At 46.6% G+C, this 23,879-nt stretch overlaps 1 protein-coding gene across 1 annotated transcript in view; it reads left to right on the top strand.

Moving 5' to 3' along the window:
- Positions 1 to 23,879, top strand: part of GRHL2 (grainyhead like transcription factor 2) — a 494,191-nt gene that overhangs the window by 421,775 nt on the left and 48,537 nt on the right. Inside the window, exons 12-13 of the mRNA XM_069220568.1 lie at positions 19,198 to 19,229; positions 22,804 to 22,898. Coding sequence (XP_069076669.1) covers positions 19,198 to 19,229; positions 22,804 to 22,898 — 127 coding nt within the window. The remainder of the gene's footprint in view (positions 1 to 19,197; positions 19,230 to 22,803; positions 22,899 to 23,879) is intronic.

Raw genomic sequence — 23,879 nt, forward strand, 5'->3', positions numbered from 1 at the left:
TGTCAACCATTTGAATGATTGTTTTTAGATCTAGTGCTCAACAGTATTCCCATGAGACCTTCTCTATCTCTTTCTCTTATAATGTTTTTTCTGTAGTAATTATCTTAAGACTTTCTATAATGCTTCTGCTTTCCACTGTTCTTTGGGAAAGGGAAAGAGAAGCACTCTGGATTTGGAAATCTAGGAGTTAATTTGATAGCAAAACATGCCTTACAATATGCAACATCCACCGATCTGAGACATGTGTCGTCCACATTGTGAGGCAAGTCTATTAAATTTCCTTTCACATTGCCTTCTACTTCAATTACAGTCAAATAGTCAGGTATGTTAATCCTTATCACCTAAAGGCAGCTGGGATGAAGAGGGCTTATTGGAATATCATCAAGGTTGACCTAGTCTCACCTCTTTTACTGTTTACAGGTATTCTGTGGAGAAAAAAGAACACCTACACTTTATGTGGGAAAGCATATTTCTCTCTTAAAATGCTTTCATAGCCATCTTATCAAGTTGATCTCCTAACATCTTTGTTTCTATAAATAAAACTCTTAGCTCATTGCATGTTTTCTGAAACACATTTTTACTAACAGTTAGGCTTTTTAATCTGTAAATGTAACTATGTACCTTTTTCAGTGATCTAAATCTGACTTTGAAGCTGATGGTGGATCTGAACCCATGTCCTGGATGTTTCTGTGAGTAAAGAGGCATGGGGACTTGCTAGGATGTCCTAGGGTGAGTGAGGGTGACACACTGAAACAGATGGAAAAATAACAGCTTGTTAGTATCTGTGAGACTGTATGAGCTAGTCTATATGTGCTAAGTTATGTTATATTTTTCTAGTTATATTTCAATTGGCTGCACATGGGCCTTACCAAGCATTCAGGGTTCTGGAATTGTTTCCCAAGCTAAAGAACCTTTTGGAGGCAGCTGCAGAAGAGCCTGGAGGATGAGTGGATGTTGCCGTGTTGCGCTGTTGGCGCCTTTCTGAAATGGAATAAACTTGGATAAATCACATGAAGTTGTCAGATTTATCTTTACAAAAGTGGTGACAATCATATGAGGCAGCAACTTGAACATTTTTGTCCATCTTTATTACTGGAATATTCTCAGGCTACTATTGGTGTGAATTTCACCTTTTTTTCTTCAAACAAGATTATCTGCAACATCAAAGGTACTTTAAGGGCCTGTGTTTTGGGTGCGAATCATTGATTTGGATCCAGTTTCTGATACTGGCAATGTTTGAACAGGTCGATTTACCATCACTGTTGTCAGTATTCCAGGGAGTAACATAATTATGTGGACGAGCGCCACGTCTTGACATTGAGCTATGCATTTTTGTGCATCTGTCAGTGTTCTAGGCCAAGAGCAGTGAGAGGATTCTACAGGTGAGCGTCATAGCGAGCATTGCGCTCCGCTTGTGCGTGTGACTCTTTCTGCTGTGTCCTCTTCACCATGTTGGGACATAACTATGTGACATGTTCACATCTACACATACATGACCCCATCTTTAATTGGAGAGAAATTAGACCATTGTATAGCAGACCGTTATACATAAATCAGAAATTAACTAGGATTTTCTTCGTGCGCCTTCTGTCTGCAAAATTCAAAATTACTAAAATTTAAAGGTATTTGCCTCGAAGTGTGGACTTTCAGTAATATTCCCACCTTGCTGATGGGAACTCATGTCGGAATCTTGTGGATGGATATATCCCGCAGTGAGCTTTTGAGGTAAACATTGGGGAAGTTTGGATGGTGAACTGTTCCTCCTTGGGTGGTTGAAGATAAGACACTGAACTAGACCACAGTTGTCAATCTAATTGTTTATTATTATTGTTATTTATTTTTTTCTTTTCACAGTGTCATCACAGAATTACTCTTTGGCACCTCCACAACCTTTTTGTTTAGCTGGGGTCAACCGAGCATGAAATGGGCTGAATGGAAGTCATATTTTCTCAATTACATACCAAGGAAAGCAAGGAGTCATTTGTGTGAAATAAATGAGCATGATATGAAGAAGAAAAACCCTTGTGTGCTATGAAAAGTGGTGGGATTGAATTGAGTATTTATGCCGATTTGTGTTCCTCTTGTCAATGAAGAGTCACGGCATAATTTGTGCAGAAGAACTGATTAAACCTGATATTAGTCCCAAAGGATTTTCTTGGGAAAGAATGGAAATGCTGAGGTAGAAGGCATTAATGTTCATGTTAAAAAATTATGAAACCATAGGAAAATTATAAATTGCAAAAAGGGTTGTTTGGTTTTTGGATGGCATGATCAAGGGAATTAACACATGATTTTGACCTCCAATAGTCCAGATCCTGTTATGATTGTGGATGAAGGTAAATGTGCGGGCAATTTTATGCTTAAGAAATTTCCTAACATGTTTAATGGGAAGATTGGTTCCGTGCAGGATTTTCAACACAAAATTATATTGGAGGATGGAGCCATTCCAAAAGTTCACAAGCCTAGAAATATTCCCATTCTCTTAAGGAAGAACATTGAAAATTAATTGGAAAAATTGGTTAAGGCAGATACCATAGAGGCTGTGGAATTTTCTGAATGGGTTTCACCTGTGGTTGTAGCACAGCGTAGCAATGGTAAGATTAGGCTACGTGTAGATTTACGTTAATAAAGCAACAACATTGTAATTGATGAGTTTCCTCTTCCCAAAACATCAGAAATGTTGGCCTTAGTAGATAGGTCTAAATTGCTATTGATTCTGGATTTATCAGTAGCTTACTACCAGCTTTCTTTACATGAAATCAGTAAACAGCTTTTATTATACCTTTTGGGTTCCACCAGTATAAAAGGATGCCATTTGGTTTGGCTTCAGCGACAGCAGTCGTCAGAAGGTTGATGTACCAAATAGTTGGCTAAGTCAAAAACGTGAAGTGTTTTCAAAGTGGCATTTTAATTTACTGAAAGTATAAGGAAGATCATGATAAAGTCTTGCAGAATGTATTGTGTATCCTAGAGAGTAAAGGCTTATCTGTAGAATATTAAGAAAACAATTTTGGTGTACAGTCTGTAATGTACCAGAGTTATGTGAGATTGGAATTAATCCTAAACCATCTTTGGTGGGGGCCATAGTTGATGCACATGCACCATAAGGATGAGGTGAAATCCTTCCTAGGGTTATCTGAATATTATGTCAGGTATGTGTAGAATTTTGCACACAAAACACTTTATGTTAGACAATTGTTAAAGAACAAATGCAGATTTGTCTGAGGTAGTGTGAGAAGTTAGGTTGTTGGTTGATGGGGGTGTGAGCCCTGGTCAAGCAATGGCCACAATGTCTTGTAGGGTGAAACACTAAATTAACCTGTGCTTAACCCTGGGTAACTTGGCACAAAAATCAGTCAGGCTTAATGTAGGGGCAATGTGTGAAGTATTTAAGCAGCACATAAACAGTAATAAAGTGAAAACACAACACAAGAAAAATACCACACCAATTTAGAAAAATAGGGTACATTTTAATAAAGTATTTGACAACAAAACAACAAAAAATCCAATTGGTAGAAGTGGAGTTATGAATGTTTAAAGTTTAAGGTTCAGAATAGCGACTAAAAGATCCAAGAACCAACAGCGGATATCTGGTCACCTTTAGCACCACAACCAGCTCTCCAGGAGTGCATGGAGACCTATTGGAGGTTCAGGACTTAATCAGGCTGGGTCCAGGTGCATGTTTAAGATAGTGGGAGACTGCTATGTCCCTGTAGCTCTGAAGAGGAGGCCAGCAAACTAGCCATTTGAGTCACTTCTGGTAGTCCTGGGTGCAGATGTAGAAGCAGGGCTCAACTGTAGGGCAGTCCTCTTAGGGTTCAAGGCAGGCTCAAGGCAGCAAAGCAGCCCTTCCAGGTACAGCAGCAGTCTGGCAGAGTGCACAGCAGGCAACAGCAGCAGGAAGTCCTGTGAGAGTCCTTCCACAGGTCCAGTAGTGAACTGAAGTGTGGGTCTGAGAGCCCTACTTTTATACCCTGATGCCCTGCTCCTAGAAGGTGGGGGATGTTTCTGGAAAGGTTCTTTGAAGTTCTGGGAGTTTCCTGCCCCCCTTACCCTGGCTCCAAGCTGGCTGCAGTGACAATACAGGGTTGTTAGGTCTATTGTGAGGAGACAGGGCACTGCCTATTCAGGTGTAAGTGGGGCTGTGCTTAGGTCTGCCCCCAAGCCAGTTAATGCCTATGGAGGCTCATCTAATCCCACTATTGTGTAAATTCACAAAGTCCTACACCCAGTTACACTCAGTCATGTGACCTGAGACAGGCTGCAGGCACAAAGGGCTAACAGTAGGTAAATGCCAGCTTTCTAAAGGTGGCATTTTCAGAATTGTAATGATAAACCTGACTTTACCATTAAAGAGGATTTGTCATTACTATTCTGTTCGTACCAAGCATGATATATGGCCTTCCTTTCATGTAGGAATCACAGTGTATTAAATGTAATAAGGAATCCCCAATGTTATCTTATTGGAGTGGTAAGCCTCACAGTAGTGAAAAACAAATTTGGGAGTTTTTCACTGCCAGGACATGTACAACTTAAAAGTACATGTCCAACCTTTTATTTACACAGCACCCTGCCCTGTGGCCCACCTAGGGCCTGCCTTAGGGGTGACTTATTTGTAATAGAAGGGGAGTTTAAGGCTTGGCACGGGGATTTAAATGCCAAGTCGACATGGCAGTGTGACACTGCTTTCAGGCTGCAATGGGAGGCTTGGGACATGTATTGAAGGGATACTCAAGTGGGTGGCACAATAAGTGCTGCAGGCCCACTGGTAGCATCTAATTTACAGGCCTTGGGTATATGGTATACCACTCTACAAGGGAATTACAGGTACATCAAATATGCCAGTTGAGTATATGCCAACTACCATGCTTTGGGACAAGAGCATAAGCACTTTATCACTGGTTAGCAGTGGTAAGGTGCACAGAGTTCTAGGGCCAACAAGCAAAAATCCAGCAAAAGGTAGGAGGAGGAAGGAAATAGTTTGCGGGTGACTCTATAGAGAGGGCCACTTCTAACAAGTAGGGAGTGGTAGAATTATTTTTCTGATATACAAAAGTGCCATTGCTATTTCACCTGCATTAAAGTGCTTTGACACTGATTTGCTGAGCATCGTGACAACGGATGCCAGAAACAAGGGTATTGTAGGTGTTTTAACAAAGAAGATGAGGGATGGTAACGAAGTCACCATACCATTTGCTTTGATTCTCAGTTATTGAGAAAAGAGACCTTAGTTTGTGTGTGTGGGCATTGGGACATTTTAGGTCATTTATTTGGGGTAATCATTGTGTGGTGTGCACAGATCATAAGCCTTTGATCAAGTTATTAACTACTGAAGGCATGACTAAAGCTTCAAAAAGAAAAGTGAGGATGTCTATGAGATTGGCAGACGTTCTCTATGTAGTTGAATATGTCTCAGGAAAAAAGAATGTCATTGCTGATGTATTGTCCAAATTCCCACTGGAGATTAATAAAAACACAAGTAATGACTTGAAGGATTTCCAGATTGCTTTACTGCATGATCAAGGATTATCTGCTGTCAATGAAAATGAATGGAAGGGGGAGTGTATGAAAGATTCTGTTTTACAAGCGGTTGAAATGTATTTGGTGAATAGTTGATCTATCAAGTGTGATCTTGTCACTTCTGTGAGACATATGTGAGAAGTCAGCAATTAATTAACATTAGATTGTGAATGGTTAAAAAGAGGAGATAAAATTATTCTACCTGAAACAGTGACAATGAGGGTCATCAAGTTGTGTCATGAGGTCATTATGGCATTGTTAAAATTAAACAGAATGATAAGAAATTGTGTTGGTGGCCAGGAATGGACATTTGTATGGAGAGGTTAGTGAGGAATTGTGTTTCGTGTGCTTATGCCATAAAGACATTGACTACACTGAAATCTAACATGTTTGAGTCGTGGGTTCCTAAAGGGCCTTGGCAAGTGATAGCAATTGATATCAGGGGTCCTGTAGGTACTCAAGCTAAATAGTTCACTATACTTACTGAGTGTATTCAAGATGGCATTTGGTAAATGTGGTAAACAAAGCCAACACAGAATCTCTGTTAAATGTTATCCATAAGGATGAAGGGTGAAGGGTTACTTGCTCAAATAATAAGTGACAGAGGGGTACAGTTTACTTCTTGTAAAGCTAAAGATTACTTTGATAGAGTAGGAATTAAACACCACACTGCATCTTTGTATATTCCTAGTGGAAATGAATGATTGAGAGCATTAACAGGGAACTCAAGGGTAACATTCAATTAGCATGGAACAACAATGAGGATTGGGAGCTAGGTGTCCAGAAAAAAGTTTGAAAGTATAGGACCTCTGTGCTTGGTGTGATTTCATTTGAGCTTGTGCGTGGAAGGAATGCGAGAACCAGGAAGAATCCTGATCGGTTGGTGACATCTATCAGTGACATTATGCCAGTTGATGAATTAAGGAAAAGAATTGTGAATGCTCACTTTAAGTATAAAGAACAGTATAATCGCAGAAGAGGGTCTTGGGTCCTTAAAGTGGAAATTGGTATGAATAGCAAGGTTAAGAAGCCTTGGAAGGTACAGAAGGGGGATCGTCAGTATTTGCAGCCTATAAGGATAATCAAGGTATTCCGCAATGCAGTACAACTGGATGATGGAAAAGTATGAACTTCAGCATAATAGCAATTTCAAGGGGGGGAAAGCAGTGTGCACAAAAAAGCGTATGAAAGCATGAGTTAAAAACATCCTGCTTGGGATGATTTGGTGGAGTCCAGTGTTCCAGAACTGCAGAGAGTAGGAAGGGAGAATGGTTTAATGGGAAGTTTGGAAGGAGGTGTTGAGGATGTAGAAAGTCCTCAAGAACTGAAGGAACAGATCTTATAGGAACAAGATGCTATGAATGATATAGGGAGTGATGTGGAAGTTGAAGAATCCCAGAACTTGGAAGAAAAGCATCTTTTGAACAAAAGATTGATGAAGAAACCAGGATGATTAAAGGACTATTAGGCATATTTACAAAGAACTGGCCCAGCGCGGCGCTAAGCCAAAATTGGCAGCACCGCACTGCATCAGTTCTGAAATGCAGGGACACGCTGTATTTCCCAAAATCCGGTTCATCCCTGTGTTTTCCCCTGACACTGGTGCTAAACTAGCTTCCGAGCACCAATGCAGCCTCCCTTGCTCCATGGTGCAAGGATGGCTGCTTTGTGGGGGAGATTGTTTTTGTGCAGGAAGGTAGACCTTCCTGCACAAAAACAATCTTAAATGGTGATTTGCTCTTTCTATGTGTGCTGCAAAATGCAGCACACATAGAAAGAGCAACAAACGAGGAGAAATAAAAGCATTTCTACTTGTTGCGCCATGCTAACACCACCCCTGGGGTGACGTTACATTTTGGCACTGCCACAGATTTATGATATCTTGTCAACCTGGGGAAGCATCAAAATGCAATTGGTGTTGCTGTGGATGCTCTGGTGGTGCTCAGGGCTTGTAAATATGCCCCTACGTGTTTTAGGAAAGGGGGGGTTCATAGTATAGTTGTTTGTAACTGTGACTCTCACACCACACGGTCAGGTACTTATGTTGTTTAGGATCAGTTGTATTTATTGGATATTTATGTAGTTTATTATTAGAATATCAGTAGTACTGGAGTGTATTTGAATCTATTAATTTTGTAAAAGGGAGTACTAGAGTGTATTTTCTTTTTTTACATTTTTGTAAAAGAGGGAAGATGTGTTGTTTATGTGCTTAGTTATGCTATATTGTTCTTGTTATGTTTCCATTGGCTGCACATGGACTTAACTCAGCGTTCAGGGTTCTGGAATTGTTCCTTGAGGTTTAGATCCTTTTGGAGGCAGTTGCAGAGGGCCTGGGTGTTGCTGTGCTGAGCTTTTGATGCCTCTCTGAAATGGATTAAATGTACTGGGATAAATACCTTGAAGTTGTTGGATTTATCTTTACAGCCATATTGTCACAGCAGCACTGTTCCTCTTGCTGGCACGTTAATTCAAAATAGTACCTTCCATTAGCAGTTTCCTCACATGCAGCCAGCACTTTGCTATACAGGAATTCCCCATGTCACCTTCATTTTTCCTTATTTTTCTTTAACTATATTGGATGGTGTAATGTATTTGGTTCCTACAGAAACCTTTTCCTGGTAAATCCACTATGCATACAGAACAGCTGGTCCAGGATGTTTCTCACACTGTAGTAACAGCTTCAATTGACATATCCTCTTCAACTACCAGATTCTCCAATGGGAAGTTGAAATTCCCTATCAAATACCTTTTAAATGTATCAGAACTTGTCAACTCTCCTCTTGTGGTGCATCTGAATACATAGGAAGGGCTGTTTTCATAATTTCTTCATATTTGCTCTTTCACATGCATTTTCCTGACTCCAGCTCATGTTCACAAATCTAGCCAAACTCTACAATGGTGTAAGGTACATAGGAATTGCATAGGTATTTCAATACACATATACACTTAGCAACGCATGCTGAACTTATATTTACTTAAGTCTTAAATCCCATTGCCCTCATTACGAGTTTGGTGGTTTTCGGGCAAGACCGCCAGGCAAAATGGTGCCACCATACCGCCAGTGGTGGCGTATAGCGCCCTCGGATTACGAGTCACAAAACACAAACCACCCAAAAGACAGACACAAAACCAACACCGCTAGGCCAACCCATGGCGAAAGAGTGAATGATCAACCACTGTCCCCGCCACGCCAACACCATTCCAACCATCATATTTAGAGGCAACCTCCAGCACAGCGGTACATGCATGGTGGTAAACTGTTGGCGGTTCCCACCGCAGCAGTACAAAAAGGCACCGCCGAAAGTAGCCAACACCACATTGGCTAGTTTGAATATCTCACACCTGAATCTCATACACACACCATGCACACCTGCACACTCCACCATATAACACCACAACACACCCGCTCACAATCCCTAGCAACATCTACGAGCAGACACACCCACACGAAGCACACAGCAAACACAACAAAGACAATCACACTGCGCACTTTGAACAAATCAACACCACAGCCCACCAGCACCCACAGCCAAACACCCCCACATCACCACACACCCGGCACTGCACCCGACATGCACTCCACATACCCACTCCACAAGATGTCATGCCAGAAGCACCCACGGTTCACCGACAATGAGTTGCGGGTCATGGAGGGCGAGATCATCAGAGGAGAGCCACAGCTCAGGGGAGTCCAGGTACAGCAAACTTCAATATGCAGGAAAATGGATTTATGACAAAGGATTGACAATAGGGTCAATGCAGTCAGTACCTACCCACGCACAAGGGAGGACATCAGGAAGAGGTGGAACGACCCCAGGGGGAAGGACGCTCCATGGCGTACAGGCATCAGATAGCCATCAACAAGACTGGCGGTGGCACCACACCTCCTCCCCTTGAGTTGACATCCTGGGAGGAGAAGGTCCTGGACATCATGCAACCCGAGGGCCTGACTGGCATCAGCGGAGGGCTCGACTCTGATAAGTCAACAACACCCTCCCCACCATCCTCCACCCTACAACCTACTACAACCCACCCCACTGCACCCTTCCCAAACACCCAACCCCCCTCCTCTGCATGCCACACCACCCCACTCCCACATTCCCTACTCACTCAGTCCTAATGCAAGGATGACAACCACAATGTGGAGAACCACAGTTCCCACAATCCTGCACAACTCACATTGCAACACTCCACGGACCCACTGCACAATGGAACAGCCCACACAAACTTGCTGCCACGACCTCGTCCCAACACATGGTAATGACAGCAATGCCAACCACCATCCACAACCCTCCATGCCACATGGAAGCCATGTCACAAACCCCTTCACCAAATCAATGTCTGCAGTGCAGCAGCTGTCATTGCCATCACTGGGAAGCAAGTCGGGCCACTGCATGCATCACAACAGGGACATAACAACTACAGTTACACAACTAATCTCTACCGTCTCCATCCACCGGTACCACTGCCACTGCCACCCTGCAGAGGATGCCAGGCTCAGACATCCCTCCTGAGGATAAAGGTCTCACTGGATGTCTGGATGACTTGCCTTGGCAATCTGGGGCCACTGGACAGTCCACCAACAGCAGACTCACCCTGGACACACCGGACACGCCCACCCATGTGGCAACTACACCACAACCATCCACTGAACCCCAAACCTGTGCACCAGAGTCCTCACAATCAGAGGTGTGCCCCTTAGTACTGGGGCCAGAGTCAAGGGCACACACCCCAGACAGTGAGGGCCCTGCTGCTACTGGGAGTGGGCATACTGTGCCAGGGGCACAGGCACAATGGGCTAGGGGTAGTGGGAGGGGAACCATGGTCCAGGGCTCGGCGCAGCTACACCAACTGACTGCCCAGGAGGCCCTTAACCAAGTCCTCGGTGTATGCTAGCAGACCCAGGATACAATGGCCCAGATCTTCACTACCTTGCAGGAGACCCATGGGCTGTAGGGGGAATACCATCAGGAGGCCATGCAACAGTGACAGGCCCACAATGCCTCCATGGCCTCCATAGCAGTGGTGTTCAAGGACCTGACCACCATCTTGCATGAGTCCACCACCCATCAGCAGGCCCCATCCACTGGCCACATCCCATCAGAGCCATTTACATTAGCAGCACCCAGTGGTATGGATGCCCCGCCACCGGACCTGTAGGACTCTAGCACACCTACCCCTGTAGCTGAGGAACCCCCCACACAAGCAAGGACATCCAACTAGACATCCAGCCAGACATGATGCCAAGACCACGACCACCGCCAGGAAGTGACCCTCTCCTGAACATTCACCCTTGTGTGTGACTGAGACACCCTGTCCACTGTCCACTCTCATGTCTCCATTTTCCCATGGCCAGCAGACTGGACCTGGACTTACCACAGCTGGCCTCACCACTCTGATGATCTCAGCCACCATAAACCCACTCATCACCCCTTGCACTTGACCCTCCCAAATAAACACCATTGAACACAGTTACTGCCTACTTCTTTATTTGTCATCAGTAAGAATGGAACTGCCAATACATGTGCAACTGGCAACCCATTGCCAAGCACATGCATGAGAGGGTGACAGAGGGGTAAGCAAAATGCAGGGATGTCAATCGTGGAGCAGCCAGTGCCTGGAGATATGTGTCAAGAGAGGCAACAGGTGAGGCAGGGACCAGAGTACACCACTACAATGTCCTGAAAGTAAAGCAAGACAGGGACAACAATCAGTGTAGGAGTCACAGATGCCATCTCAACACAAATGCACTGTAGGAACAGGTATCCAAGGCAGATATGGCAGTCAAAGTCCACAACCATATGGCCAGTCCCAACAAACAAAACCAACACATACCAACCCAATGGTACCACCCACACAGCACCCAGTGCCAGACCTGACCCCATAACCACTGCCACCAACAACAATGTAGCACGGCCACCCAATGTTGACTCCCAGGATAGATTCTGCATAGATGCAACAACCCTGTGTGGCACACACATAGCACTTGAACTGGCATCACAGGGAACATTGTACATACATGTTGATGGCACTAGTGTACCAGCACAACAGCTGCCTGACTATAGGCCTGACCTGTACAGTGTGATTACCTAAGTCATGGGCGCATGTGACACCCCCCTCAACCCACCCAATGGCATAGTTGAAACCAATACTGTCAGTGGTCACAGACAACAGGTAGTAGCAGGGACAGGCAGACAGTCGTAGGGGACACATACCAGACAGTTGACACATACTTGCATCTCAGTCGAAGTACTGTCGAACCAGCTCTGCCCTGGAGTCAGCTACATCCTTATCATCCTCTCCTTCATCACTCCCCATGTCCCCTTCATCGGCCACTAGTACAGCTACCCTCTCCTCTGCATCCAGCAATGAGATGTGATGCCTCAGGGCCAGATTGTGCAGCATGCAGCAGGCCACAATGATCTGGCACACCTTCTGTGGGATGTAGAGCAGGGCACCCCCGGAGATATGCGGACACCGGAATCTGACCTTCAGCAGGCCAAAGCACCTCTCAATGACCCATCTGGTACGACCGTGGGCCTCATTGTAATGGTCGTCTGCATCTGAGGTTGGTGCATCACGGGTGTCAGGAGCCAGGGCAGGTTGGGATAGTCAGAGTCACCTGTGTGCACAGAGGTAAGAAGCATGTCAAGAACGGGAGGGCGACAGGGCAGGGACACAGTGCAGAGAACTGAGGGACACATATATGCAGGGGTACATACCAATGAGCCAAGCCCGGCCCCTCGTAAGTGGTGCCATCATGTGTGGGACACTGCTGTTCTGCAGGATGTAGAAATTATGCACAGAGCCTGGGAACCTGGCCGTCACCTGGGAGATGTATTGGTCTGCAAGGCACACCACCTGCATGTTAACCAAATTAAACTTTTTGTGGTTCCTATAGACCTGTTCACTCCTCCTGGCTGGCACAAGGGCAATGTGGGTGCCATCAATGGCCCCAATGACATGAGGGACGTGTGCCGCTCCATAGAGCGCAGCATTGACAGTGGGCAATTCTGCATGTTGGGGGAACCGGATGTAGCTGCCCAGATGTTTGAGCAGGGTTCACAGTACATCCATCAGGATATTGCTAAACATGGGCTGTGACATCCCTGTTGTCAGCCCCACTGTGATCTGGAAGGACTGTAAGGCAAGGTAGTGGGGGACTGACAACACCTGCACTGTGGGAGGGATGGCATTGGGACAGAGAATGGCAGCTAACAGTTTCAGCTCCAACTTGGCCACCAGTTCCATGATGGACTCACGGTTCAGGCGATAGGTCTGGATGACGGGACGCTCCTCCATGGTGGCAAGGTCGACTAGGGGCCTGTACACCGGTGCATTTCTCATCCTCAACCTTACATCTTACCTGGGAACGAGAGAGTGTGGGTATTATGTCATGCACCATAGACTGTGTAGACGGTGTTGATGTGGACACAGGTCACCAAAAGTCACCCATGATGCACTAACATTTCACCCACAACACACATTGGACATGTAAAATGGCAGCTGCCTGTCCTGCATGCAATGGACAGGTGGAAGTGAACTCATCCCACCGGCATAACACATCATGGCAGTGGGCGGTCAAGGACGCCATGCAACTCACCACTCGTTAACACTGTTGCCCTTGGGAGGCAGGAGCTAATGGTGATCGCTGCCGGCGGTGACGGTGATATCTGCGGTAGCCATGACCACTATCTCATGTGCTCATGCTCACTTGACTCCTGAGCCTCTTTCACTGAAGACCTCCACTGCATGCGCTGCTGTGTTCTGACTCCAGTAGCCAAGATGCCACGTCTGCAGGAGATAGAGCTCCAGCCTTCACCCAGGAAGAGTTGGAGCAGCTCGTGGTCGGCGTCCTGCCCTTGTATGGACAGTTGTATGGGGCACCAGAGCAGCAGGTGAACCCATTGTCATTGTCCTCTATGTGAGTTGTGCGCATGGGGATGTGGGCTTTGGTGGTTGGCAGTGTGTCTGGAGCATGGACATGTGTGAGGGGCCTAAGCCTACATTGGGAGATAACGTGTGTGTGTGGAAGTGTGATGTGTGCAGTCCACTGCTGTCCCAGGGATACCACTCTCCATGACTATGTGCTTCTGTCTGTGTCTCCCATGCAGGTCACCGCTCATCAGAAGAAAGGGATTTGGTGTGCCATCGCCAAGCAAGTGCAGACCATGGGGGTCCATGCCCGGCGGAGCACCCACTGAGTAAGCGGTGGGAGGACTTGAGACGCTGGGCCCGGAAGACCGTGGAGGCCCAGCTGGGGATGTCCTCCCAATGATAGAGGGGTGCCTGTCGGACCCTGACCCCCCCTAATGGCCTGCATATTGGTGGTGGACTACCCTGAGGTGGATGGGCGCTTTAGGGCAGCACAGCAGCCCCATGGGGGTAAGTACCCACTCTCACTTGCTACATGTTTTGCCATAGAGACTCTGGGTGGGCACCATTGGGTAGCTGTGTGTGGGTGCTTGGTACAGTGATGTCCACTATAAGTAGTGTCCATCTGGGCAGTATTGGCATCACAGGTGTGGGTAATGCCATGCAGTCAGTGGTAGCTGGGCAGCTTCCTCCAGTGTTGTAACTGTTTGGCCACCTACCAGCTAGATGTGCTTGCCAGCTCATGGCAACAGGGTGATTGGACCTGGGGTGTCAGGCCATTGTGATTAGTCCTTGCCAACCACTGTGCCAGGGGTGGATCCCAGGACCTCAATCAGTTGGCAGGCACTGCATGTGTAGTAGGGTAAGGTGCACCAAGTGGTCACAGTGCTAATGGACAATAGCCCAGTAGTCCTGCCACCTAGCCATGTAGGATTCTGTTGCGTATGCAGCCCATTACGTGCCTGTCTCAACAGCCATGGGTAGTGGACAGGTACTGGACAGGTGTGGCTGGTATGCCACTCCTCATGTACATGTTTGCATCAGTCAGACGATCAGCGGGTGACATATGCATTGTTGTGGTTTCCCCCATGGTGTTCCCAAGTTGTAGGATGTTCAGGGGTGGGCATAGCGTATAATGGCATGGTATCAAATGCTGATGTTCTACCCTGTGTTACTGTTGTGCTGGCTTTGACCGATTGCATCCTGTATCTCTCTCTCTTCCACCCTCCCTGTCCTCCTCTATCTTTGTGTGCATCAGCATCTGGCAAAGGAGAAGGGGAACCGGTGAGTGGGGACGCTGCAGCCCACTGAACCCAGGAGGCTGACACCACTGGAGCCAAGGGGACCAGTGGGACGGAGGGCGAGGGGAGTGCCATGGGGGAGACTGGATCAACCACTACATCTTCTGATCCCCCTTTCGATGGTGGGCTCCCCGTCGGTGGCGGACCCATCTGGGACCACCCCAGCACCATCCTTGTCCACCACCCAGTTGCCCGTGCCCGCTCACCCAAGAGGGTGGGCATCTCCTTTGCCGCAGGCACCTCTGCCTTTGCCCCAGTCAGCCCTGCTGCCCTCAATGAGGAGGATATTGACCTCCTGAGGTCCATCTCTGTGGGGCAGACACTATTGTAAATGCCATCCAGGGACTAGCATCCCAGATGCAGCAGACCAGTGCATTCCTGGAAGGCATTCACAGTGTCTTGTCTGGCCTACAGAGATCGTCTCAGGCTCTGGCCTTCTCCTTGACAGCAGCCAGTGTCCCTTCTTCTTCCGCTCCCCTCCAGCTACCTGTTCCCATACCCACATCCCTCTCCCCTCACCCATTCAAGGCACACCTACTGACCCACATGCATACAGATCAACAGACACGGTACGCAAGGACAGACATAAGCACCACAAACACCACCACCGCCATGCACAAACAACAGACACATGCAGACATGGCAACGTACACACCCTGCACAGACTCTCCCAAGACCTCCCCCCTCACAGTCAGTACACTACTCACACCTGCAGTCAGCACCTCATCAGTCACTGATCCTGCCACATGTACCCTCACTGCCACCATCACCATATTATCTGACCCCCATTCATGCACCCATACACCACTGGCGCAAATACCATGACTGTCAACACGCCCACATGCAGCACATCCACCATACCTGCAGACACTACCCCAACATACACTCACCCTCCCCCCTGCCATCTCCCTGCATCTCCTCCACACCTCCTCCCAATACTTATAAACATCCACACTCACCCAGCCAACAGTCCCCCAGCACATACATTTCATCCACCCACGCAGCTGCACCCAAGACACCTCACTGTACACTCCTCACAACCGTAACCACTCCCTCCGCTCCCAAACGTCCTTACCTTGACCACCCTTGTGTCCCCAATAAACATTTCCTCTGAGAGTTTTCCATGTTCCCCACCACTGCCCCAGTTCCTGCCCCCCCCCAGCACCCTGTTACCCTTCCAAGGCCCCTGCCTTCCACCTTCCAGTCCACCACTGTCCCTCCACCACCTGCCACTTCCGCCCTGTCACATCCACTGCTCCTCCTGCCAAACCCAAGTCCATGCCTGCTCCCTCCACTTCCAAGGCCAAGCCCACTCCCTCCACTTCCAAGGCCAGGCCCACACCACCCCAGTTTCAAGGCAGAGCCCAAATCTCCCCCAGGTAGGCACCCCTTCCAAGGGCAATCCCAAGAATCCCCCCTCCAAGCCCAGACCAAAGCCCCCCCCCCATCTAAGCCCAAGGCTCCCCCTGCCCCACCCCTGAGGTGCCTGCATACCCCATTGATGCCCCTGCCCTGTGGAGGCCTACACTTAGCAGCCAGGAGTCAAATTGGGGCATCATCTTGTGCCCAGTGTGCTTAGGGCACTGTGGGACTTTTGGACTGGCGCTTGGGCCTGTGTGTACATAGTTGTATTCCTGATTTTAATATTTATAATATATCTGTGCCACAACACCAATGGTGTCGATGGTACCTACCTAGTCCTAGCTTTCCTTCCACATGTATGTGAGGTGGTTGTGGGTATTCACCTGTATGCGTGTGTGTGTGTATGTGTGTGTGTGTGTGTGTGTGTGTGTGTTGGTATGTGTGTTTGCATGTGTGTGTGGGAGTGGTTTCCCGTGTCGTGTGTGTGTTTTGTGTGTGTGTGTACTAACGTCGTTCCCTCCAGTGTGTGCTAGGCTGATGTACTTATGGTTGGTATCTTGGTTGCTGTCGCTGGTCCAGGAGTGGCATGGCCAGGTAGAACATTGGAAGGAGTTGCAATTTGCATGCAATGGTGCCTACGGACATGCCTGTGTTCCTGAAGGTGTGTGTACCCTTTTATATTTTTCATTTCCGCCAGGCTTTTGGTGGCGGTCGATCTGCCCCGGAAATCCTGGAGTTGTGCAACGTCGCAATGTGGTCGTGGGATACTGCCTGACCGCCGGCCTGGAGATGAATGATGCCAGCCATGCCGGCCCCTCTGCTGTGGCAGGCCGAACGATAACTTGACTGTGTTCTGCAGGTGCCTTCCCAGTACTTGTGATATGGTGGTCTTCACCGCCGGGCCTGTGGCGGTGCGACCGCCAACTCCAGCGCAGCAGTCCGCTGACCACCAAACTCGTACTGTGGGCCTATGTATTGTACTCCTATGAAAAATACAGATCTAGGTATGGTGTCTATGTCCATTTGGGTGAAGTTGGGTGAAGTTGATCTATTGGAACCTGGATCAGTAAACTTTAGCAAACATATATGTGATGTCTTAGAGCACAGTTCTTAAAGCTTTAAGTAGACCTTGTGTGAAGTTGTTTTAGGGGCCCCGGAGTCTCACATTTTACCCACAGCAAAAAACACACCCCAGGGCTTTTCCAGTGTTTCCAAGTTAAGAAGAAAATTAATCCATGTCCTAAACCGACGTTACTCAAAGTACGGCCCGTGGGCCGCCAGCGGCCCCACGGACCTACCTTGGCAGCCCGCGGACACGTACAAGAAACGCCATATAATAATGGCCACAGTATATAAACATAGAAGAGGGCCGCGGGAGTATGCGCAATAGTGGCTTCTTTGCGCATGCTCCCGCGGCCCTCCTCTATGTTTACGTACGGCGGCCATTATTTATGGCGTTTCCATGACGATCCTGGAAGCCAAAGGCCCTTAAAAGTCAGCGCTTGCAGCTAACTTTTACGGGGCTTTTTCGTCTGCTTCCTGTCACCGGCTCCACGTCTGCCGCCCGCCTGCCTGCCTGCTGTTCTACATTTGTGGCATCTTTACAGTGCTTTATTGAGGCAGGTAAGGCTCTTTGGTTATTTATTTATTTGTTTTTAATGTAGTGTGTGTGTTACTGGGGTAGGGGTGAGAGCAGATTGCGCTGTGTGTGTGCGCTGTGTGTGTGTGTTACTGGGGTAGGGGTGAGAGCAGATGGCGCTGTGTGTGTGCGCTGTGTGTGTGTTACTGGGGTAGGGGTGAGAGCAGATTGCGCTGTGTGTGTTACTGGGGTAGGGGTGAGAGCAAATGGCGCTGTGTGTGATACTGGGGTAGGGGTGAGAGCAGATGGCACTGTGTGTAATACTGGGGTAGGGGTGAGAGCAGATGGCACTGTGTGTGTTACTGGGGTAGGGGTGAGAGCAGATGGCGCTGTTTGTGTGCGCTGTGTGTGTGTGTTACTGGGGTAGGGGTGAGAGCAGATGGCGCTGTGTGTGTTACTGGGGTAGGGCAGAGAGCAGATGGCGCTGTGTGTGATACTGGGGTAGGGGTGAGAGCAGATGGCGCTGTGTGTGTTACTGGGGTAGGGGTGAGAGCAGATGGCGCTGTGTGTGTGCGCTGTGTGTGTGTGTTACTGGGGTAGGGGTGAGAGCAGATGGCGCTGTGTGCAGATGGCGCTGTGTGTGTTACTGGGGTAGGGGTGAGAGTAGATGGCGCTTTGTGTGTTACTGGGGTAGGGGTGAGAGCAGATGGCGCTATGTGTGATACTGGGGTAGGGGTGAGAGCAGATGGCGCTGTGTGTGTGCGCTGTGTGTGTAGTTATACCTGGATTCAAAATGCAGCATTGTTTAGCAATGTTTTGAAAAAGGGGGCGGGGTGGTTGTGCCCCCTATAACCCCCCCCCCCCCCCCACCCCCGCTGTCACTTCAGTGCGGCCCTCCGCCGCAAACCATACTGCAATTTTGGCCCCCGAGAAAAAGTTTGTGAGTACCCATGTCCTAAACAATACATACTCCTGTGAATTGTGGACTCTGCAGGAGTATCCCCTGAAGTGCGTAAAGGGAAGGAGAAGTATTTCTGGAAATTTACAATATGCAAAGATTTAATTTTTATCAGTCCTTTAAAAGTTGGAAACCAATGTTCGAAACCAATGCAAAATGGAGGAGGAAACCGATTTCTACAGCCCCCTCTATTTTTAAATCTAACAACCTTTTCCTTTACAGAGCAGCTGTCTTCCAAGAGAAAGGCAAGACAGATTATTCCGACAGTGGCAGCTTGAATCAATACATAATTGTGTTATCTTTATATCTGATCGATAGTAACAGGGTTGTTTGTATTGTTAGAGCTGTATAATGATCAGCGGCTCAAGAAGACTCATTTTTAACAATCGTGCAGTGTGTCTTTATTAGTGGCGCGCGTACATTTAAGGCAGCCCTGGTGATGCGCAGGAATTGTCCACCGAAACACAGGTTTCTGATAAGACAGGGGGGATGGGGAGCATTATGCAAGACTTTTAAAAGAAGTCAAGATTTAATGGGGTTGAACTACTTGTCTGAATTCATTCTCAACTAAGTATTTCTGACTCTTGTGTCTTGCTGCACAGGCCTACTACAACACGGATGACGAGAGAGAAGGGTAAGACATGTATCTTTCCTCTTTCTAAGTATGTGCAGGCCACAAACGAGGGGGCTGAGAAGGAGACTGGGTGACATATTAATGTGCTTGCAGGCTACACGTGACAAAATGTACAGGAACAAAACAATAGCCGAAACAATGGACAAAATGAGGGATCATTTCAAATCGGGTAAAACCAAGATCATCTTACTTTGGGAAGCAGAGTGCCGTTGACTGGAAGTGAGGGAGTGAGATTTTAACTGTGACTTTATAAGGCTGAAATAGACGCCTGTCAGATGTTTACGGTCAGAGACAAACTTCATAATGGGTCTGGTTTCGTCCTATTATTTTACTTGTCATTAAAGTGGATTTGTCCTAGGAGTACTCTTACATTTAATGGTACTCCCTTGGTAACCAGGAGTCAGGTACACAGTTCATGTAGGGCTATCAAACAAGACAGCTTACGGGTTACTGAGTAGAATGTCCCATTAGGAGCAGCATTTTCTCCTCTAAACCCAGTTTCTCTGTCCACTCGTCCATCCACACAGACACGCACTGACATCCAAGGACGTCACAAGCTTAGCTGAGAAGAGCGGGAAAGGAAGGACAGAGTAGCCATCAGGGATGTGTTTGCAGCAGTGTTGTGAATTGTTAGTGGTATTTATTGAGAAAGCAAGCTAACGCCCTAATCACCACCATAGCATGTACATGTGAAAACAGGGACTCCATAGTCATTAAAGAGAGAAGAAATAGCAATCTCAGATGGCTCCCTACCAATAATTCAACAAGTATCAACATCAAGGTTGTGCTCGTACATGGGCTAGGACTGTTGTTACAGCAGTACACCTGCCCTATTGTGGGTGTGTTTGGCTGCATTTAGAAATTTGAAACAGTTCAAAATGTACCTATGTAGATTTTTACGCAGGTTTGTGACTGGCAGTCTACATTTTTACTTAAGATATTTTCAGTCTGTCTTTTCAGTCTTTGCTTTCTTATGGAACCACTACCACTGCCGTGACTGCAGCCCTGAGATTACGCATGCATTTAGTAGATGTGAAAGTCCTGCAGCAGGCATGACAGTACACCTACAAAACGCATGCTGCCACAATCCCAGAAGAGAGGACAGCAGAGAATGCGTGGGTGGAGAGGCTGCTGAATTCCTCCTGAGTGGCTTCAGCCATCTCTAGAATTCAATAACAACCCATGTTAAGCCCACTCCAAGCCTGTTCTCATTCAGCAAGCAACCAAAACTCCACTTGTTCAGAAAGGCTTTAATGGCACCCAGTCATCCTTACCACCCAACCAGATCACCCATTCTCTTTCAACTTAACATATTGACTGGTTCACACTGGCCTTCTAAAAAACCCACTGCACCTATATATGGACTCCAGCTAGCCACACTTCATTCACCCTGCCCGCTTTACCTCATCTCCTTCCACACTCTAAGCTGACTCTGCAGCAACCTAACACCACCCCTTCCCTCATTCAAACACAAGTACCTGCTTTTCTCAGGCTGCCCACACAGTATAAGGCACTAAGGGCCAGATGTATCAAAGTCCCGGTTTGTATTTCTTAAATAGCAAATTTTAAGAAAACGCTATTTGAGAAATGCACAATGGGCTGTAAGAAAATAGCGAATTCCTAATAGCGATTTCTTAAAATTAGCAATCGGTATTAGGGAATGGGACTCCATTCATCCCAATGGGCCTGAAGGCCCATAGGTGCGAATGGTTTTGCATTTCCCAATTTGCGAATTTCTGTTAGGAATTCACAAATGAATTTGCAAATTAGGTAATGCAAATCCAAGGGTGCTGGGGGCCTAAGGCTCCCTTTGATGCATCCCCGCCAAAGAAACTGTGCACCTGTAAAGCACACATATGCCCTAAGGGCACATGTGCTCTACATGCCCCTTTTAAAAATGCATTTTCAATGCATTTTTTAAAGTGTACATGGTTACCACCAAATTTGAATTTGTGGTAATTGCATTTCCTAAATGCCCAGTTCGCATTTAGGAAATGTATGAAACATGTGCTTTGGAAATCGCAAATAGGAATTCCCTATTTGCGATTTCCTATTTAGGGAATCGCAATTTGCGATTCCCTATTCAAAGTCTCAATTTTAGGGAATCGCTAAAAATGTTGATTCCCTAAAATTGCACTGGCTTTGATACATCGGGAAAGGCGATTTTGTATTCGCAAACGGTGGAATTTACTGATTCTCACCGTTTGCGAATGCAAAATCCTTTGATACATCTGGCCCTATATAACTATATAAAAGTACAAAGAATAAATGCACCCATTCCCTTTTGTTCGAGATTGTGTTCCATATGTGAACGCTGCCTGACTTTTAATGTCCTACCACCTCTATCCAGCATCCAGTCGCATTGCATGCATTCCATCAAGCTTGTTTATATACATTGGGTGCTTCACATGATACAGACACCTGAAAGTAACATTTTCTGAACCATTCAATGTCTGTAGTTAGAATACAAATATACCTGTTTTGGGATATTTGGGCATAATTCCTACCCTTGCTTCCACCTTCGAGGGATATTTTTGGAATACATATCCTTCTGGGGAACACGTAATTACAGGGAACCTTACATGCATAGTACAACTTTATTAACTGGAAAACCAGGTTCGAGTGTCTGCGCCGGCTTGCTATTCTGTCATTCTGGGCAAATCACTTAATCTCCCCCTGCCTAACAAAAAAAAATCATAGTGACCTTGTATAGTGTAACTGGTGCTCATGTGAAGCACTCCAGTACCTTAGGGCCAAGTTCCAGCTCTATAATTTGCCCAAAAAATAAATTATTTATATTATTATATTATAGATATGTATATGTAAGTATATATATCTCGGCTATCACTTATGTACTTGTGTGTCCACCTTCGGACACTGTGCTTTGATGCCATCAATCAGGCAATGAGACAATCTTTGGTCACTGGGTCTTAGAAATGTATACAAGATTTGCAGCCCAATCTTCTCATTCGATTTCATCACTAAATTCACACGCTTTACATCCATCTTTGCAGTTTAGTACATGGGGGGTAAGAGAACATTTCCAAGCTATGAAGCAGCACAAAATAAAGTGAGTGTGCCACAGACCTCTTGGCCTGGCTCAATTTCCCTACTTGGCTGCATATATTTCATATCTCACAGAGACAGGAAGTCTGGTAACCCAGCAAACATTCTCTGAAGGGTCATCAGTCCAGAAAAAAAGAGTTTCCTAGGAAACGTCAGCGGTTTGTAAGCAAAGCGGCCCACCCAATTTCCTATGGCACACATAAAAGAAGTACACGGAGGACTATTTCTGTCCTTTATTTACACGGCACTTCCCTGTTCTCTGACACACGCCTTATTAAAAAGAAAAAAAGGGGACTTGAGCTTTCACCATCTGGTTCCCAGGAGAGAAATTGATTCCCTACTTTCAAAGTTTTATAAAACTTTAATAGCTGTGAAGAAGGTCTTTGGAGAAATATCTCTGTGAGGCAGGCTTTTGACTACACTTTTGAACTGTACACACACGGTTTAATTATAGCTTTACGTTTCCATTGTTTTGCGTTTTTTAAATGGATTCATTATGTGTCGACAGGAGCAGTGTCCTGGTGAAGAGGATGTTTCGGTCAGTGGAAGAAGACTACGGCCCTCCTGTGCCCAAACACATGAAAGAAGAAAATCATAAAAGAGGTACAGTAAAGGGATGTCACAGCACGAGAAATGTATATATTGCTGTCACCAAACTGTTCGGAAGGGACAATTCACCAACCTGCTCTTAAAAGTCAGACATGTACTTGTCGTAGGTCCTACCCTACTATTTGAGTAGTCCTACACAAATTTGGGCGATTTTTAGAGAGGAGATGTGGTTTAACAGCCAAGGCTGCCGACCTTGCAACTGGGGAACCGGGTTTGAGTCCTGGCCTTGTCTCAGAATCCTATGATTCTGAATACATAACTTTAATCACTCCATACCAAGAACATGTACAATGTAATCTGGTGCGTAGTAAAGCACTCTAATGTCCTTCGTCCAAGTTCGTGCTTTATAAAACTGCAAATAAAAAATCACTAAAAGTACCCATGGGATTCTAAGATAGTTCTAAACTTGCAACAGCACTCGTGCAGGCCTACACATAGAGCTGAGAGCTGATACACCGAGTGTCCGTTTTATATGTGGGCTCAAAGCGTCCCCTCCCCAGGCCTTTTTGCACTGGGTCACCTTTTAGCTACTGAGTCCACATCACAAAGCATATAGTAGAAACCAAATGTAAACATTTTTTGAAGAAAGGCGGGACAGGGCTAAAAGGCAAATGGTCATGTTTTAAATCCTTCCTTTCAGATTCTTCCACCCGAAGCAATTGCTAGAAGCTATCACTAAAACATTTTGGAGACATCTGAGGTTATCCTTTTCTGCCAAGCCTTTAAAGAAACCTGACTGCTGCGCCCTCGGGACAGCTCTCAAATGCCCAAGTCACACTGCAGCAGACTAGTCAGCATATCTGTCAACATGGCTGTGCGTCCGCCATTGCTTGAACCTGTACAGGAAACTACACCTCCGCCAGTGACCCAGAGCCCTGTAGAAAATAAGCCAGCTAAATATTCAAAACAATAGAGTAATCTGAGAGCCCAGGCTGCAGGACAGCAAACCCCCCCCCCCTCATTTTTTTCAGGAGT

The sequence above is a fragment of the Pleurodeles waltl genome, chromosome 2_2, assembly GCF_031143425.1.
Source record: "Pleurodeles waltl isolate 20211129_DDA chromosome 2_2, aPleWal1.hap1.20221129, whole genome shotgun sequence".
Classification (NCBI taxonomy): domain Eukaryota; kingdom Metazoa; phylum Chordata; class Amphibia; order Caudata; family Salamandridae; genus Pleurodeles; species Pleurodeles waltl.